At 48.9% G+C, this 19,218-nt stretch overlaps 1 protein-coding gene across 1 annotated transcript in view; it reads left to right on the plus strand.

Annotated features, from left to right (window-relative positions):
* The window catches only part of CD2 (CD2 molecule), an 18,138-nt gene extending 3,097 nt beyond the window's left edge, over window positions 1-15,041 (plus strand). Inside the window, exons 2-6 of the mRNA XM_059375850.1 lie at window positions 2,339-2,438; window positions 2,563-2,862; window positions 7,099-7,347; window positions 10,703-10,825; window positions 14,262-15,041. Of these exons, the coding sequence (XP_059231833.1) occupies window positions 2,378-2,438; window positions 2,563-2,862; window positions 7,099-7,347; window positions 10,703-10,825; window positions 14,262-14,560 (1,032 nt within the window). The 5' untranslated portion in view covers window positions 2,339-2,377 and the 3' untranslated portion in view covers window positions 14,561-15,041. The remainder of the gene's footprint in view (window positions 1-2,338; window positions 2,439-2,562; window positions 2,863-7,098; window positions 7,348-10,702; window positions 10,826-14,261) is intronic.
* Window positions 15,042-19,218: the final 4,177 nt, after the last annotated feature.

Below are 19,218 nucleotides of genomic sequence, written 5' to 3' on the forward strand. Positions count from 1 at the left end.
TGATATATATACGGCCTTGAAGCCGAGCCGCTGGGGATGCCTGGCCCGCTCAGGGTGGACCGAAGCCTGCTTCATTTCCCTGTTATCTCCCCTCCCCTCGAGAGCCCTGGTGGCTAATTAGATTAAGTCCTTTGAATCTGCTTGTTCAACTATAAACTTTATACTGTTTGACCAGACATATTTTGCCTTACTTCTGGTTTATCTACAAGGCATATGATTAATGGTAGCCTTCTTCCACTCTTCTGATTACTTTCTATATCTAATAAAAACAGGACCGAGGAGTCGTTTGGGGCAGCAGTCTTTTCTACTGTTGTCCCCTGCTCCCTTTCTCTTGCAGCTGACTTGTTTGTGCCTCATTCTTCTCCTGTGTACTGTCAGGAAGTGGCATATTTAATTTATTTATTTGACAGACAGAGAGAGTACAAGCAACCAGAGTGGCAGGCAGAGGGAGAGGGGGAGGCAGGGTCCCTACTGAGCAAGGAGCCTGATGTGGGACTGGATCCCAGGACCCTGGGATCATGACCTGAACTGAAGGCAGACACCTAACTGATTGAGCCACCCAGGCGCCCCAACCCTGCATACACTTTGAAAACACATGCATGTCTGGAGTATCCTTTATTTTAAAATAAATAAATAAATAAATAACTTTTCATTACAAAAATAACGTGTTGGTTACCAGGATTTCTGAGTTCACAGAAGATGGTAAAATAAAAGTACAAATTTTGAATCAGCCTCCTTGACATCTAGATTTTGAAAGAGGAGCACTGTTAAAAGTTCAGCATGAATCCTTCCAGACTTTTTTCCATGTATACACTAATTATATAAGGTGATGTGATACAGTATAATTGTCACTTTTTGCTCTTCTTTATTTGAACCATTATACCATATTTCATAATGTGAATCTACCATCATCATTTTAGTTGTTTGCAATTTTCTGTTTCAAAAAAAATGCTATGACAGACATCCTTGAGCAGAATTTTTGCACATTTATTTAAATAACTGTGTAGGATAGTTTCTCAAATTAAAATTACTGTGTAATATATATATATATATATATATATATATATATTTTTAAAGTTTGCATAAATTGCCAAATTCCATCCCCCATGAGGTATGGCTTTATAGTCCCTTCAATATTGTATGAAGGCACATGTTTCTTTCTATAATCTGGTCAATAATGTGAATTATTATCTTTTCTAATTTTGCCAATCTGGTCGTGCTAATGGTATTTCACGGCTATATTAGATGTCCTCTCATAAGTTTATTGACATTTCTTCTATTAAACATTTCTTCTACAAACTGTTTATTTGTATCTTTGCCCACTTAAAAAACTGAGTTTTCTTCTTACTAATAGGTATAATTTATGTTCTTGGATATTAATAATTTTTCATATATATTGTAAATATTTTCCACCATGTCTTTTCCCTTTGTCCATTTCTTTGCCTATAAATAAATGCCCCATTTTTATGTGATCAATTGTGTCCAGCGCAAAACTGGACATTTGCTTTGGAAATCTGTCATTGGGTGTCCCTTTTTGCCGTGGCTGGCTCTGTCAGTGCATTTTTTTTTTTTTTCCTGAGCGCATCCAATACCTCACTTTTTTTCTCTCCCTGAATCACAGATTTCTTCCCTTTTCCCCTCTGAGTCCTCTGTCACTTCCCCTTTTCTCTTTATCTCTTCCTTTCCTTAACCATCTGTAGTATTAACCATCGTAAATGCTCTGAATGATTCGTTCTGGTAGTTGGATAGTATTCCCCAGCTCTATTTTTGTTTGCTTGGGAACAGGTTCTCATTTACCTAACTGAATTTCAGTGGAGTTGTAACATGTGTGCTGAATGTAAGATCTGGGGATTTCAAGCATTTACATTTCAAGCATTTACATAAGAGTCCACTTATGTGTCCTTTTAATCACAAAGAATTTTAGGACATAAAAAACAACTGTTTTAGAACGGAAAAAACAATGTAAGAAACGCCTTGTTGGAGGCAGCATAGGGGAATGGATAGAAGCAGTCTGCATGGTTAAATTTGGCTCCTTGCTAACTGAAGGGGGATCCTGAGTGATTTACTTAGCCTCTGGGTTCCTTTTCTCTTTGGTGGGGTAACAAAACCCACCCAACTGTTGTGAGGATTAAAATGAGATAAGAAGACACCCACGCATGATAAACACACCTGCTTTGGTAAAGGAGCCCATCAGCAGGTTGGTTTGCTGAGTGTGTGTGTGTGAGTGTGTGTGTGTGTCTGTGTGTTTTATGCTAACTGTAAAAGAAGTAAAAAAGAGGCACGTGGTTCAGCTCTCAGAGGGTGGATTCCTCTGGTCTCACTTCAGTTCCTTTTGCAGGAAGAGCTTAGAGTCATAACAAGGAAACTAACCCTAAAGATGAGCCTCGCCTCTCAAGTCTTCACCAGCTCCCTTCTGATTTTCAGCGTTTCTTCCAAAGGTAAGTTGGTGTGGGTCTCCAATGGAGTGAGCATGCTAAAGTGAGCCTGAGAGTCAGAGGTCGTGGCCCCACTTTCTCTGGCTGTGCATCTCAAGATCTCAGGAACTGTCTTGCTTTTTTATAGGTGCAGCCCATGAACACAAGGTTGTCTGGGGTACCCTGGGTCTTGACTTCGAACTGAACATTTCTAATTTTCAAATGAATGACAGTATAGATGATATACGATGGGAAAACAGAAAATCCAAAATTGCACAACTCAAAGACGGCAAGCTTAAAGAGGCATCTGAAAAATATAATATATCAACAAACGGAGATCTGAGAATTAAACAGCTAAAGACAGAGGACCATGATACCTACAAGGTGACTATATATGATAAAATTGGAAAGAATATCTTGACCGAAACATTTCAATTGATAATTCAAGGTAAGTCTTTGTTCCCCAAATTCCTCCATCCCAGTCTGGGTGCCCTTTAGCAAGTTGGGGAATAGCATTTATGGAGTGGGTCCAGCCTGATCTTGGCCTTGGGGGCATCCCTAAAAGAGATCTAATGCATCTCTCCCACCTCAGTGAAGGCTCCGTCCTGTGGAAGAGATGGAGTCTCCATGTGGGGAAATATACAGCTGATAGAACCACAATTCTCTTCGCCTAAAACGCTCTCCTCACGCTAGGGGATGTGATCTGCGTGTAGAACCTCCTTTAAGGTGGCATCAATCAGGAGGAGAGGAACAGGTGGGCAGAAGGGAAAAGTGGTCATTTCGGGAGGATGAGGAAGGAGCAAGCTGGGTGTGGGGCAGACTAACTGGAGAGCAGGAGGTCTTCCATCCACAGAGACGTTTCAAACCAGGGTGCCCTGGAAGAATCATTATATGGCAGGAAGGGGCTGGAAGTTATGAATTTAAAGATGAACAGCCCTTGGTTCAGATCTGCTCACCATCAGGGTGATCAAGAGAGGAAGATGGCTTTTGCTCTAGCTGTAGAAAACACACCAGGTGTGGCCATATGTATGGCATGCCCTGGGAGAGCTGGCCTGTGTCCTGAAGACAAGCCAGGGAGCTGCTGCAGCGGCCGTCCAAAGGAGGTGGGGGGTGGGGGTGGGGGCGCTGCTTGGGGATGCCAAACTCAGGTAGTCTGTTCGAGTCAACAGAGACTAGGAAAAGTTACTGGGGCCAAGGGCCCAGCCTAGACCAATTAAATCAGAATTTGCCGGCATGGGTCCTGGGCATCAGTAAGTGCTCAAGCTCCCCAGATGACCCTAATGGGCAGCCAGAACCTGAGGGCCCCCGGAGTCGATAAGGGGTGTCTGCAACATGAGAAAGTAAGATTATACCTAGGACACTGGGCGGAGAAAAGATGGGCAAGATGGTTTGGGTGCAGGAGGCTAGGAAGAGAAAGTGAAATGGAAATTACATTGAAATTCAAAGTCTAGGAACACTTGGCCGGGGGTGAGAAGAAGTGAGAAGGGGAAGAAGCATCTGGAGACTGGAACGCCCGCATGAGCACAAACCAGAGATTCAGTGGGCAAAAAACAGTATTTCTATGCTTCACACAGGAAATGAGCTAGAACCAGGGCTGTGTCCCCCTCCAGGATCACCCTCCAGCCCTGCTCTCAGCACACGGGCCTGGCAGCAGCCTCCGCTCCAGCGATCCCCGATGTGCCCGTTCCAGGGGCAAATGACAATTCTCGGTACCGTCCCCCCGCAACCTTGAATGGAGAGCACATTCCAGAAATGGGGCGGGACGGAGAATGTAGCGGGAAGAGAGCTGCTTCCAGGCTTTGGGAACCCAGATCTCATGACTCCTGTCCATATGGGCTCCAGTGCTCCCTTCTGGAACATGAGCCTCACATGTCTTGTCTAGTAAGGCAGTGATAAGGGCTTACCAGCTTGGTGTCAAGTGCTTTGCTCCACAATCTTACTTAAGGTTCCTGACAATCCCGAGAGCTAGTTGTTATTATCCTCTTATTATCTACAGGGACACAGAAGTGACTTCTCCCAAGTCTCACAGCTTGACAGGAGCAGAGTCAGGGTACAAATCCAGGGCTTGTCTTAACAAGGGTAGTGACATTTTTTTTTTTTCCCCCTCTAACAGCTTTAGTGAGCTAGAATTCACATACCAGAAGTTCGCCCACTTAAAGTATACAATTCAACGGCTTCTGGTATATTCACAGAGTTGTGCAACTGGCACACAATTGACTAGAACATTTTCACCACCCCCAGAATAAACCCCACATTCCTTGGCCTAAAGACAGAGATCTTTCTGTGACACAACAGCCGCCTGCTGAGTGTGTGTCTATGTGTGCCAGTGTCACACAGCATCTTAATTCAGTGTGTGGTCTGGTCCCCATGACTTGCCACATGTCTGCTCTGAGTCTGCTCTTTGTAATAATTACTCCATGGGATATTCGATGAGACAGCTAAGCAAAGATCCCAGCACCTCGGACCCAATACCCATTGTGCAGTGCCAATGCCCTCCCCCACCCCTGCTTCTTCATGCTTTTCGTAGCTTTGGTCTCTGTACCTGTATCTCCTTAATGAGGGCACTGCTGCCACTGGCTGAAGAGGCACTGGAAACCCTCTTAAAAGCATGTGTTAGGGGAAGAATGAATAAATCCTAACAACCTAGAACTAAGGAGTTCTCATCGATGTGATGTGCCCTCCCTTGATCCAGCCATGCCCCTTCCGGGAACCCACTGTACAGAGAGAGCTTGTCCAAAGACATGGCTTCAAGAGCCTGCTCATCGCCGTGTGGCTTATATGAGTGAAATGCTGGAAAGGATTGCAAAGTCCCCAGTGGTTACAGACTTATTCATTAAATTAAGAATACATCATTTAAAAAGATGGTAGAGGTGAATATTTATTGATGCTCATAAAGGAAAGAATTTCATAATAGATCATCTGTAAGGAGGAAGTACGCAGACTACAAATTCATGATCCAGTTTTAGTTTTTAAAACATTACTTATGTGGGTATTATATATAGAAATCACCTTGTAAGGATATACATAAAAATATTAAGAATTATTGGCTCTGATAGTAGAATTGCATGTGATTTTTTTAAAAAGATTCTTTTATTTGAGAGAGAGAGAACACATGAGTAGAGGGAGGGGCAGGGGGAGGGGCAGAGGGAGAAGCAGACTGATAAGCAGGGAGCCCCACGTGGGGCTTGATCCCAGAACCCTGAGATCATGACCTGAGCCAAAGGCAGACGCTTAACCGACTGAGCCACCCAGGCACCCTTGCATGTGATTTTTAATCTTCAAACATTTTGTTGCATCTGATCAATCTTTACAATGATTGGATGTCACCGTTATAAATAGAAAAAAGATTCATTCCATTTTGAAGAGGCAAGTAAACACCTTGATTTGACCCCTAGACTCTATACTGACTGCCTTGTAGACTCTCCATCTTCTTCGTTTTGGATCACACAGAATCTTGGGATGGGAAGAAAAACGAATTTCTACATGCAGATATACTAGGGCAGAAATGAAATCTGAAACCCATTTCTCTGTGCGCTGAGTGGAAAGTTCATGGAGAAGACATGTTGTCTGGAAGGCAGGGGGGAAGAGAGGCATTGAAAAAGAAGCCATCTGGCTGCATAATGAATGGAGAGCAATTGAAAGGTGGCCAGCCCGGGGAAAGTAAGGGTTATATGGAGGACAGAAGAGAACAAAAAGGAGGTCACACTAGCTAAGAAGTGGTGGAGTTAGGATTTGGGTGGGCCCCATCTGAAGCTAAGGGCTTTGTCTTTCATGCCACAGCCTTGGCATATTATGGTGTCAGAAAAAGAGACACAGGGAGGTTAGGATTATGAACATGACAGTGGCCACCGATAATGTCACTACCTAAGGATTTGCCCAGGGTTCTGTCACATGTTGTCCCTGTTAGGACAGGTGCAGCATGTCTTCCTTATCATCCGTCTCTTAGAGATAAGGTCCTAAGGTCCACTGAGGCACACTAGAGGGCGGAGCCGCTTTGGGTGGGGAAAGAGGTTGGTGCCCACTCATCCCAGCCCAGCCCTCTGCTCCCAAGACCTGATGGATGAGTGGGGGTGGGGTTCGTTTGGGACCAAGATCCCAGACCCCACATGGAAGGATGCCTCCAGGCTAGGGTTCCTATGCTGCTTTGAAGCACTGCCCATGCCTCGGGCTTGTGGGAATCAGGGCATGTTAACCATGGTACCCATGCTCCTGAACTTGGACTTGGAGGAGAGGGCTTCTCCCTGATCTGTCCTTTATTAGTGGATGCTCTTAGTCCACCATTTAACCCCCGGTCTTGGGTATGGCCTCTGTAAATGGCAAGAAAACATCAACCTCTTCTGCTTGTTAGGATTAAACGATATCATGTAAGTGAAAACATTTTAAGGTATAAAATAGCACATAAACAATTGTGATATATATATATATATGTATGTGTGTGTGTATATATATATATATATTTTTTTTTACTCATGTACTGTAGCTATGAACTTCACAAAAAAAAATGTGTGCTGAATGTGCTATATCAAAAAAAGAAAATAAAAAGGATTTTTAAAAATAGCTACTGGTCTTGGAAACTGTTCCCTGGTCCCAAACTAACTCTGTTTCCCCACCTCTGTTAATAAGTAGGTCTACTAAAATCGGAAAATTAGCTAATATGAATTGGATCTTTTTTTTTTCCCCCCAGAGGCGGTTTCAGAACCTGTGATGTTCTGGACTTGTACCAATAGGAGCCTGACCTGTGAGATAAGAAGTGGCACTGGCCCCGAATTAATCCTGCATCTAGATAATAGACTAGTAGTTAATGCTATGGCCAAAACTGTTTCTCGAAAGATTGCCACGAACTGGTGGATGACCAAACAGAGTATGTTATTCAACTGCACAGCCAAGAACAACGTCAGTGAGCAAACCAGAACGATGACCATCAATTGTTCAGGTGCGTGGCAAGCACTGGTCAGAAATCCTGAGCTCAGTTCGCAAACACTGTCTACCAGGTCCAGGGCGGAGACTCACTCTAGTGCCTGGGTCTCCAGGCTGGGAGGCAGCCTGGGTTCAGGGTGAGAGCTAAGAACACACTTCCTTCTAGAAACCTCTAAGGGAAGCCTTGGAGGAGACAGAAGGTGGTCTTCTATGGTTAACCATCGTGGGCTCCACGGAGCATCATGTCACCTTGGAGAATTACAAAGATCCTCTTCTGGGAGAAAGAATTGCCTAGTTGAAGAGCTAGAAGGAGCTGTAGAGGTTCTCTCATTCAAACCCCCATTTCCCAGAGAGGTCAACTGATTTGCCCAAGGTCCCTCAGGTAGTCAATGACCAGGATTGTAACTCCCAGGGTAACGATGGGAAAGGGAGCAAAAAAGATTGCTTTCCAGAGGGGTGATGGGCAGGACCTCCTATCAGGAGCCAGAGTAGAAATCCAGAAGTGAGGGGCATGGAGAGAGAATGAGCTCAAGGCCAGGGAGGATGGTAGACACGGTGAGGCAATGTTCCTCTTGCCATAGAGCTGACAGCCCCATGTCAGGAAATCCTGAAACCCAGGAGTGTAAGCTCATCCCCCAGAGTCCTGCTTGACATGAGTCCCGGAAGTGAAGTGTGAGAGGCAGCCTGCCGTAGGGGGAGCTCTGGGAACAAGAGGCCTGGACTTCTAGTTCACGTCTGTCCAAATTCAGTGGGATTACTATGTCTGAGTTCCTTCTCCTCTCTGGGTTTCAGCCTCCTGGTCCACAAAGAGAATGAACCCCGTGATCCCTCAGTTTCCTCGTCTGCCACTCTGTCTGCTTAACCCTTCTGAAGGGAGACTGAACACAGAAATGTAGTTCCTCAGCCAGAGGCCCTGAGATTCTACAGGGACGATGGCTTCTGAGTTACCTCAGGAAACAGCCCTGGAGCTGGTATGGAATCAGACGTGAGGCTTTCTTATATAGGCCTTGAAGGAGTTATCTGCCCCTGCACAACAAATTATCTTTGTTGGTGGCTTAAAACACCAGAGACTCTCCTGCAGTTTCTGTGAGTCATGAGTCTGGGAGAGTCTTCCCCTGGCAGTTGTGGCCCTTACATGTGGCTACAGCCAGGAGGCCAGTCGGGACCAAAGTCAGGTGGGCTGGGTCCAAGCTCTGCGCAGGGAAGACCCACATCAGGGCTTGCTCTCAGGGACCGTCGGGCCGCCTCACAATATGGCTACTAGCTGTCCTCAGGGCAGGTTAAGAGAGAGCCTGAGAGAGTGCAAATGCCAAGGTCTATTCGTAACTTAGTCTCAGGGGTACTATCCCATTACTTCTGCCATATTTTGTTCTTTAGGAGCAACTCAGTAAGCCCAGCCCATGTGCATAGGAGTGGGTTGTACAAAGATGGGAATACCAGGGGCCTGGAGGCTTTGGGGGGACATCTTAGAGGCTGCCCATTGCACGCTTAGAGGGGCATCACTTCACCCCCCACGTCAGCCCACCAGCCATGACTCCATAACCCCCCATCATGAAGGTGCAGTGAGCAAAGCTGCCCTTCCTTGACTTCACGGCCTCTTTTCTCCCTTCCGGGAAGGACATACTTCTACTAAAAGTTATTCATTGTTTATCTGAAATTCAAATGTAACTGCATTTCCTGTGGTTTATTTGGCAACCCATTTCTTCATGTTTATTCTAACCAGATCCCACCAGTATAGAAATCTCTGTGCATCGGGGATGGGGGGGTGGGGTGGGGGAGAGGCACGTGCTTTTGAAGACCCTCAAAGGGATCACCCTTCATGGTCCAAGTCGGGGAGAGGCAAGGAAAAGATTACCCATTTGACTCAGCAAAAGCGAGCATACCCTTGACACCAAGGCACTGAGGGAGGAGCAGGAGTGGATACAGAAAGACCACCTTATGTGGACTCATGGGGGCATGACCTCCATGAGGGCATGCAGGAAGTCATAGGCTTGGATTTAGAGTTGGTGAGGATGTGGTTTTGAATGATGGAGCCCCAGCTTCCTCTGAGACCAGCTGGAATGTTCCCTGCCGAGAGCACCCCAGGGGCCGTGAAGGGCCCTGCTGGACAGACCTGTGAATAGACCGTGTGAGGCGTGCCTCCACTTCCATGAGTGCCCCCAGAACAGAGGTGTGGGGCCCCCCGGTGCGAGGACTCAGAGTTGCTGAGCGGAGGCTGCATGGCCCAGCCCGTGCTCTCTGACCTATTCCCACCAGGTCAGACCCTGGGAAGGTCAGCCGGAGAGAGACTCCTGCAGCCCCTGGCTCCAGCCTGCGGAGCCTTCAAGGACCCCAGTGCTTTCTTGGTCCCATGGAATGTTCCAGTGGAAGCACCTCTGTCCACAGAGCAGGGGAGGTTGTGTGACTGCCAGGCTGAGAGTGGGGCAGAGAGGAAATAAGGTGAGGAACGAAAGTGAGAATTTAACAGACTGTTGCTGTTGGAAAATCTGTTGGGTTTGGTTTTGGGGCCTCTGGCTTACTCCCAGGGCTCATTTCGGGATTTGCGTGTATTGGGGCCTTCCGAGGGATGTTTGGCTGGAAGAGGGTTTCCTTCTTATGCTGGCTGAGCTCCACTTTGTCGACTAGATGCACGAGTCCCCTGACACCGGGCCCCAGCTGCGGCCTCTCTAACTGCGCTTGACTCACCAAGGCAGACGGCCCAGTCACTCTCCTGGGGACACAGCTCCCAGAAACACTGGTGCACAGAGCTCTACTAAGGGCCAGAACTCGCCTCTGTGTGTTGTTTTACAGTTTACAAAGCACTTTCACATCCATTATCTGATTGACCTCCAACAGCCACCCTGTGATGCGAGTTTCCTGATCTCCTTTGTATGCCGAATGGACCAGGCTCAGAGACATGGAGTAGCTTACCAAAGTTCACACAGCTCCTGCCTAGATGAGGCAATGGCTTCAAACCCATTTCTTTGTACACTGAGTGGTTACCCTCATTGAGGTGTGGCAACTGAAGGTCTGCAAAGTGTCCTTTGATTGTCCTTCAACTCCTTCTTAGAGCAAAACTTCTGTGACATGCTCCTTGAGAGGGGGGCAGAAGGTGATGGGCAATGCCCAGCACACAAAGAATTTGGCATTTCCAGCGCAGAGCAGCAGCCCCCCACCCCAGGAGCCATCTGGGGGGCTTATCCCAGATTCTGTGCCCTTTCAGAGATCAACACAACCGACAGCTTTCTTGAGTTTGGCTTTTCTGAGGTGGAAAAGTGCCAGGAGGCTCTTTTATCTCCTTCACGTGGGAGGTGGAAGTCCTTGGCCAGAGCCATGAAACAGCCCCTCGGCCCAGGGCCCCTCACCTCTGTCCATTTCTGTCCCTCTTGCAGCGAAGGTTCTGGACATCTATCTCATCATTGGCATCTGTGGAGGAGGTCTCATCTTTTTCGTCTTTGTGATACTACTCATTTTCTACATCAACAAGAGGAGAAAACAGAATGATAGGAGACATGGTAAGGTCCCCCACTTCTGTCCCATAGCAGGCCCTGAGCAAAATCCCCGTGGAAACAACTCAAGGGGATGACACTGCAAGTCTAGAAGGAAAATGATGGAGATGGGGAGTTTCAGAATGTCAAGGGTTATCACCGGCGGTTACAGGTTTTTCCATTCTCTGGTTAGCTTGATCTTTGAAAAACAAATTCTCCATGGTGACAGTGGGAGAATGTTGAGAAGCCGGATCCTGCTTGGCCCCTTGGAATCCACCACCAAGCCTGGCTCGGTTGAAGCCCTGCGTGGACATATTTTGAATGACCCACACATCTCTATGTGGGTAGAATGACTGGCTTCAAAACATAAGCAAACATCTCTTCCTCCCTTTAGGCGGGGGTGGAGGGGGGCAAGGTGTGTTCAGAACCACGCTCCTAGGAACACAGGCAAAATTTCTGGGGCCCACAGGACACATGTGATCTAAAGCCAGGGAGTTTTACCCCCCTTTTCAATTCGGTGCTCAGAGGGGATGTGCTGGCGCTGGGACTATTTCTTCCTCAAATCAGGCCTATCCAACAACCCAGCAAGAATGAAAATGTCATGCTCATAAGTAGGGAGCTGGCTCCTGGAGCACAGGCCACCCAAGACAGTGAGTTCAGAGAATGGCACAGGAGCTGTCCCTGCAGACTCTGGGGGTGCCAGGACCCCATGCTGCAGGTGGGCCCCGCAGGGTACATCCAGCCACAGCAAGACGGGCAGCCAGGCAAGCAGTCCCCTCGGATTCTGTGAATTTTGACATTCCCAGCAGGACTGGGTCCTCTCGGTCTGGGTCTCTCCCTAGAGAAGGCCCAGGACGCCCACGGCAGTGGCCTGCAGCACCACCCAAACAAGGGCCTGGGCTGAACTTGCCCAGGCAGGGGTGGTCTTACGCCCTCTTTGGACTTGGCTTCCTTACTTCAGACTTCTCACCTTGGGTCCCCTTCGGGTCACTGCCCCCAGCGTGGTGCCATGTTTCCATGGCCATCTTTCCAGTACTCTCTGTCCAAATGGAACAGAATTCCTTGTTAGTCCTGTGGGCACCCAGGGCTCCCTTGCCTCTGTGCCCTGTTCAGGCTATTTTCTGTCCAAGTCCCCTTGCAAAAGCCCTTCCTCCATTGCCTGAGGGTCAATGATCACATAGTCCTCCAAGCCCACGACAAGGCAATTCCAGCTTTCAACACGATAATTAGCTCACGTTGACAAAGCGATCACTTGGGCCAGGGACTAACCTCTGCAATATAATGCTTTGCATTCATTATTGTATCCAACTTCCCAAGTCATCTTCTGAGATAGATAATACTCATACAGATGACAAAATTTAAGCTCGTTGTGGTTCAATGATTTCCCCCCAGGTCCTATGGCCAGTGGGCTGAGTCAGGACTAGGGTGAGACAAACTAGGAGTTCCATGCCATCGAAGGAGACATTCACCCTCAGCCCCCACTCTGCCCTTGCTCACCCCTGGAAGTGAGTGCCTTCCATTATGTGCCCTGGCTCCCTTACTCGCTTCACCCTAGCCTGGGCCCTGGGTGCAGAACCAGGAGGTGAGATGAGGGAGGACACTAGCCCTGGATTAATTCCCGGGAGCAGACATTTGGGCAGTGGCCGTGACCAGGGTGGGCACGCTGGGCCCTTCCCTGGTCCTGCTCTGCCAGGCAGGCTGCTGAGAGCCACATCTCACCTGTCTGTGCAATGCAGCCTGGGGGCTTGGCCGCTTGGCTGTCCTCGACTCCTCCCTCCAGAGCTCATGGGACTCTGTCTGCACCTCTCTGGTGACTCTGGGCTCTTACCAGAGACTGACATTGTGGTTCGCAGTCCTGCTTCCAGTCCCTTGATTTTAGGCTTCCTGAGGGCAAGTATCTTGTCCGGTCACTGTCTTGTATCCGAGCCATTGCTGCTACTTAGCAATGGCTCCTAAATCTAGAAGGTGGGCAATAAATGTGTGAAGGACTAATGTACAGAACAGGGGGTGAACAGACTCCCAAGCAAATGGGCAGCCCGAGCTCCCTCGCAATGAGGGAGGCTTCTCCAAAACCACATGGCGGGGAACTGGACTTGGTCGGGGTCAGAGTCCTCTCCACAGCTTCCCGGGCCGCCCTCAGCTTCCTTGGGGCATCAGAGATGGCGTAGACGATGTGTTTTTCTCTTTCTGTGCCCTTTACCTTTTGTGCTTAGAGCACTCTGGCCCTCCTGGGTCACAGCCACATCGTTGGACTCTGAGTCTTCGTGTGGAAACTGCCTAAGGCCTGGATTTCCAGCCCTCAGAGGAGGCTGTGCCCCTGACATCCTCACCAGAAATTACAGGACCATGTTCTGAGGGGACCAGGGCTCCTAAGCTGAATATGCCCATGTCAACGCGAGGGACACTTCACGGGCCCCAGGAGAACATTCTCTTCCTAACTCCCTCGGGAGCCCTGCAAGGATGGCTTTGGACAGAGGAACTGGGACACCATCCCTGGAGCCCAGCGGAGGCTGGAGGGCCAGAGGGACCCTTCAGTCCGAGAGAAGCTGAGCCTCCTCATGCATTCCCTGTGTAGTTTTTTTTTGTTTTTTTTTTTAAGATTTTGTTTATTTGACAGAGATCACAAGTAGGCAGAGAGGCAGGCAGAGAGAGAGGAGGAAGCAGGCTCCCTGCTGAGCAGAGAGCCCGACGTGGGGCTTGATCCCAGGACCCTGATATCATGACCTGAGTCGAAGGCAGGGCTTTAACCCACTGAGCCACCCAGACACCCCTGCCTAACCACCCCCACCCCCGCCGTGTTATTTTAAAACATCAAAGGAACAACCGCATTATTGGGAGTGATGGGCCCATTTCCGTGGACTGCTGTCACATATCATGGAAAATCCCAGAGGGGTGATAGGCCAAGAAATTCTTGTCCTCCCAAGCCCAAGAGGATGGAGCTTGCTTATGAATTTCTGAGAAACTAGCAAGTTTCTGAGGGCTAAAGGGCCCGTTGCCTATATTCCAACCCCTCACCAGAATGAGGGCTGTCTTAGAGCAAGAACTTCATGAAAGGCAGAGCTCACAGGAAAACCCACCTGAAAGCAGGTGGCCACTAACGTCCCCTCTGATTCTGGAGCTCCTATCCCAAGAGCTCTAACCCCAAGGTGCTCTTAGGGCATGGTCTCCAGAGGCAGGGCTCTGAGATCTGAGTGCCCTCTCCAGCACAAAGGCCTCTAGCTGCCTCTTTGCCTCTGGTTTCCTGAGTTCCCGAAAGCCTGAGGCTCTCACTTTACCCTGCTGGTAGGCGCTTCTGTCTCCCCCGCAGGACCTGGAAATTGTATAGGGTTAGAGTGGCTTCTGCTTCCTCACTGCTTCCCCCCACACAGTTAGCATGACATCTCGTAGGTAGGTGCTACACTCAATAAATCGTGACCTTGACCCTGTCTCACCAAGAGAACTCTCAGAGGTTTTATTATTGCAGATGAAGAGCTGGAGGTAAGAACATGCAAAGTAACCTCCAAGGAAAGACGCCAGAAGCCCCGCCAGGTTTCAGGAGCAGCTCCTCAAAACCCAGCTGTGTGCCAGCCTCCTCCACCACCTAGTCATCGGCCCCAGGCCCCTTGTCCTCGGCCCCCACCTCCGAGCCACCGTGTCCACCACCACCCGCAGAAGAAGGCTCCTCCTGCGTCGGCCACACAAGTTCACCAGCAGAAAGGTCCTCCCCTCCCCAGGCCTCGAGTTCAACCAAAACCTCCCCACGGGGCCACTGAAAACTCATAATTCTGTCACCTGGCATGGTGCTCCCTTCCTCAAATTCAAAGAGATAGGAACTGTTCTTTCCCATGAAGGCACGGTGGAGTTTCCCCGCCACGCAGGATCTGCACCTGCGCTTGCATCAAGTGCATTCTGCGGTTTAGGATTATCGCCCGCTGGGCTTGTGGGCCAAGGCTGTGCCCGCATCTCCCAGCTCCTCCACGTGCACAGACACCTGGAGCCTCTGGCCTCCTCCCAGATCCTCATCATGCCAGGAAGGGCTAGCAATTCAAGGGCTAGCATCGCGATGACGGGCCACCGAGCACAGAGTTCTAGACCTCTCCTCGCCTCCCCTTTGGCTCATGCACAGACAGGAGATGTCTCACCGCCCCTGTGGCTCGCTGCAAGTGGCCAACCTGCCCGAGAGAGACTGCTGGGTTTCTACTGTGCCTAGTGAACACTTGTCCACCATCTTAAGGGGAGAAGTGAAATAAAAGCTTTGATTTGACCCAGTGTCTGCTCATTGTAGAAAGAAACGCCGCAGCAAGCTGCTGGGTGAGAAAGAGGCTGGGTGGTGTGACAGCAGGATCAAGTTTGGTCACCCCGGTTCACCTGGACCACCGACCCCCCCCCCCCCCATCACGCCACCAGAACATGTTCCCCAGGTCTCGGCTGCAAAGCTGGCCCAACAAGCTATTGGTAGATTTGTCTAATGCATTGAAACTTCTACATGCAAACTGTGACCAAGAGGCACCAGCAAACGTAATTGTTTGGGTCTTACTTCCTTGACGGTTCAGACCTAGTCACAGTGGTCTGTAGAATCATCCTTGGTAAGAAGGGAATTATGACTCCCGCAGGTGCTGTGAGGCTATCAAACATCAGCAAAGGGCAGGCTTAGAGTCACCTCTGGGGCATCAAGTCCCCAGGGTCTTATATGGCCACAAGGCAAAGATCATCCCCCATCCCCAGCCAGCAGCCGTTTCTAGCTGTACGGGGGGAAGTGGAAAGAAAAACAAAACGGCTTTCAGTTAAGGTCTTAAAACAATAGGCAGTGAGCAGGCACCTGCTTTGAAATGTTTGGTGCCATGTTTGTGGTCCCGTCCGCCCTCCTTCTCCTGGCTGCTTAGACTTGCTAAACCTTGTCAAGATCTGGCAGGAAGCTCTGAGGTCTAAACCGCAAAGCCTATGTGTACTCAGGACTTCCTGTGAGAGCTCGCTCAGGGAGGAACCGCGCCTGCCTCTGAGCCTCAGTGTCTCCTGTGTCGGTACCCGGAGTTAATCTCAAGGGTGAATGAGTGCCCACAGCCTCCTGAAATTAACACATCAAATCTAGCCAAAGAGCAGTCATCCCAGGACCCACCGGGTGGGAAAGGGGAAGGTCTTAGCTCTGCTCTCTTTTCCTCACGACAATCCTGAAACAGTCCATTAGCCGTCCTGCCAGCATGGTTCACTCCCATTCCCTTCGTGAAGCCTTCCCTGGGCTTCATGAAACCTTTCCAGGGCAGGCCCTGCTTTTCTTCCGAAATCCAGGGGTGCAGTTACATAGGGTCAAGGTCATATATGGCTTGTAACTGCTCCACAGTCTGTCATTTAGTCATTCAACATTCACTGAACATCTATGTACCCAGACTCTCTCCTAGGGAGTAGAACGCAGAGGGGTACAACTGTGTCTTTGCCTAGACTCAGCTCACAGTCTGCTTACAGAGCGGTGGACCGATAACCAGACTAAAGTAACACAGCCTGGGAAGTAGAGGTCAGAGACAAGCACGGGAGCCCAGAGGAAGGACTTTGAATCTACACTGAGTGGGGGCACTGGGACAACCTAGAAGTCTTCCTGGAGGAGGTCGCATTTGAATCGAGTCATACTAAATCAGCAGCATTGGTGAAGTAGATGGGCAGAATCACCCATGCAGAGGGAACAGCCTGGGCAGGGCTCACGTCAGCTCCCTGTATACACACGTATGTTATTCCTTTTTCAACTACTGGGTTTCATTAGCTTGAATATAGCCTTAAAACTAAGGGGCATCAGTGTTTTACAATACCGTAAGAGAGAAAAAAACACTCTTCATTGCATTAGAACAAATGCTAAGATACAGCTTTTAGGCGTGACCCCATTTCTGAGATGTTAAAATTAAAAAAAAAAAAAAAAAAAAAAAAAGCTTTTTTAGAACCTGTGAAAGCTTCCTGAAGACAATGACCATTTCTCAGTGTTGGGTACTAAATATGTCACTAGTGACCAGACTGAATGGGGGAGGACAGCCCTGTCAAAGGAAGGGCAGTGGACATACGTGGCGTCCACAGATGTAAGCCACATTCCCTGCCCTGCTAGAATCTCCGCTTTGAGGTGGAAAACATGGGCTTCACTCAAGATTTGTGCTGCAGTCTCCCCACGTGTCCGGTGTTGAGTGACCTCCCGCTGACCCTGCCTGGAGCATAGACTTCCTGAGAAATGATCAGGTCAACTGTGTAAGAACAGACTGTGGATAAAAAAAATTTGAAAAACAAATGGGGCCCCTGGGTGGGTCAGTCAGAGGAGTATGAGACCCCTGATCTTGGGGTTGTGAGTTCGAGCTCCATGTTGTGTGTAGAGATTACTTAAATAAATAAAAATGTGGAAAAAAAAAAAAGAGAGAGAGAGAGAGAAAGAGACTGGGGAGCTTGTAAAAGAAACACTAATGATTCAGTAAGTTGGGTTGGGGCCCAAGCCCTTGGGTTTTTAATGGCCTCTCTAGGTGATTCCGACAGGAGTTCAAGTTGGGGAAACACAGGATCCTCAAATTATTACTCATCAGTGTCTGGCCAAACTTGAGGACTTACAGATAATAAAGCATTGGAATAAAAACAGCAACAGCCCAGTATTGAACTTATTTAAGCGTCTGAGGAGAATTCCCAATACAAGAAAGTCCGCCAAATTGGAAAAAAATATCCAGGTAATTCAAGGGACAGGAGCAGCCAAGAGCGTCCTATGAAGATAGGAAAGTCTGATCATTTTGATACACTCCCCCCATACCCCACCCCCACCATCCTCCCTAGCTGCTGGGCCAGACAGCGGACTCAGCCCCCCTCTCCGCAGTCACCTATATGGGCCCCCTGGGGCTCGCCATGCTTGCCAGTGTGGTCGTGTGTCCTGTACTTCAGAGCTGCGGCCCACACAGTTCCCCTGGATCCTTGCCTCCTCGCCTGTCCACAGTCTTCTATCAGGATTCAGATCCCACGTCATCAGAGAGGCCTTTCCAGATCCTGAACTCTGCCGGGAGCTTGTGAAACCGTTTCACCTCTGTGACTTGCTCTGTGGTTCTCCAGCTCAGAGTGGGAGAAGGTCCAAGGGTACCAGAACCGGAGTAATTTACTCAGCTTCACTGACCACTGGTTTCCTCATCTGTCAAATGAGGAGAACGGTTCACTGGGTCAGAGCGAGGAGTCACTGGAAATAATGTATGTAAATGTAATTGGTGTGTCCTGCTGGGCAGAAGACATCTGAAAACTGGGCTTTCCACCTGGGTTGAGGCCTGAATAAGAATATCCCAGATAGGGATGCCCGGCTGGCTCCGTCAGTTAAGCGTCTGCCTTCGGCTCAGGTCATGATCCCAGGGTCCTGGGATCAAGTCCCACATCAGCCTCCTTGCTCAGCAGGAGCCTGCTTCTCCCTCCACCAGCTGTTCCCTCTGCTTGTGCTCTCTTTTCTCTGACAGATAAATAAATAAAATCTTAAATTAAAAAAAAAAAGAATACCCCAGATAAGGGTGCCCAGGTGGCTCAGTTATTAAGTGTCTGCCTTCGGCTCGGGTCCTAATCCCGGGGTTCTGGGATCGAGCGCCACATCAGGCTCCCTGCTCGGCAGGAAGCCTGCTTTGCCCTCTGCCACTCCCCCTGCTTTTTGTTCTCTCTCTCACTGTGCCTCTGTCAAATAAATACATAAAATCTTTAAGAAAAAGAGAGAACCGGATAGCAGGTATAAATGGCCCACTTACTGGAAAGGGGCAGAGCAGATTATAAATTAATAAATAAGCACACGGTTAGGTGACTTATGCAGTGAGTTTGATTCACCTGAGTTGGTTTCCTGATGCTGGGCCCCATGGGACAACTGGATAATATCTGATACCAGATGTATTAAAGCTAAAGATCAGTGTGATCAGCGAGACCACCCCACAAAGCCTAGACAGAGCCACCACGCTGGCTGTCACCTCCTTGGCTCCAGAAGCAGGGCCACCCTGATGACCTATATAGACTCCATAAGATAGTATGGCAGCCATTCACAGTGACTCAAAGCAGGGGAGAGGGAGGTGGGGGAAATTCTGGTCTTTCTGATAGCCTACCTGTCCACATCAGATCTACCCACTGGTCAGAGCCAACTTGGGGAGGTGGTTACGGCAAATGTTTGTGTTGGGCAATCGGCTTTCATGGATTCAAGAAGTCAACCCACCCTGGAGGTCTGAAGGGACCTAGTAGAAGAGCCCGGCCATAGGCACCTAGATTGCAGGGGGCTGTCCTCTTGAAAGGGACAGAGTGGGGGAATTTCTAGTTAAGGGTAACAGCTTCACTCAGGCATCAGCCTTTACTGCCTTCTGAAACCCATCAAAAGTGACATCACACTTCTCAAAAATTGAAGACATAAACCATAAAAGCAGGGACACCTGGCTGGCTCGGTCAGCAGAACATGCAACTTGTGATCCCCGGGGTCTTGA

This window comes from Mustela nigripes, chromosome 14 (assembly GCF_022355385.1).
Source record: "Mustela nigripes isolate SB6536 chromosome 14, MUSNIG.SB6536, whole genome shotgun sequence".
In the NCBI taxonomy this organism is placed as follows: domain Eukaryota; kingdom Metazoa; phylum Chordata; class Mammalia; order Carnivora; family Mustelidae; genus Mustela; species Mustela nigripes.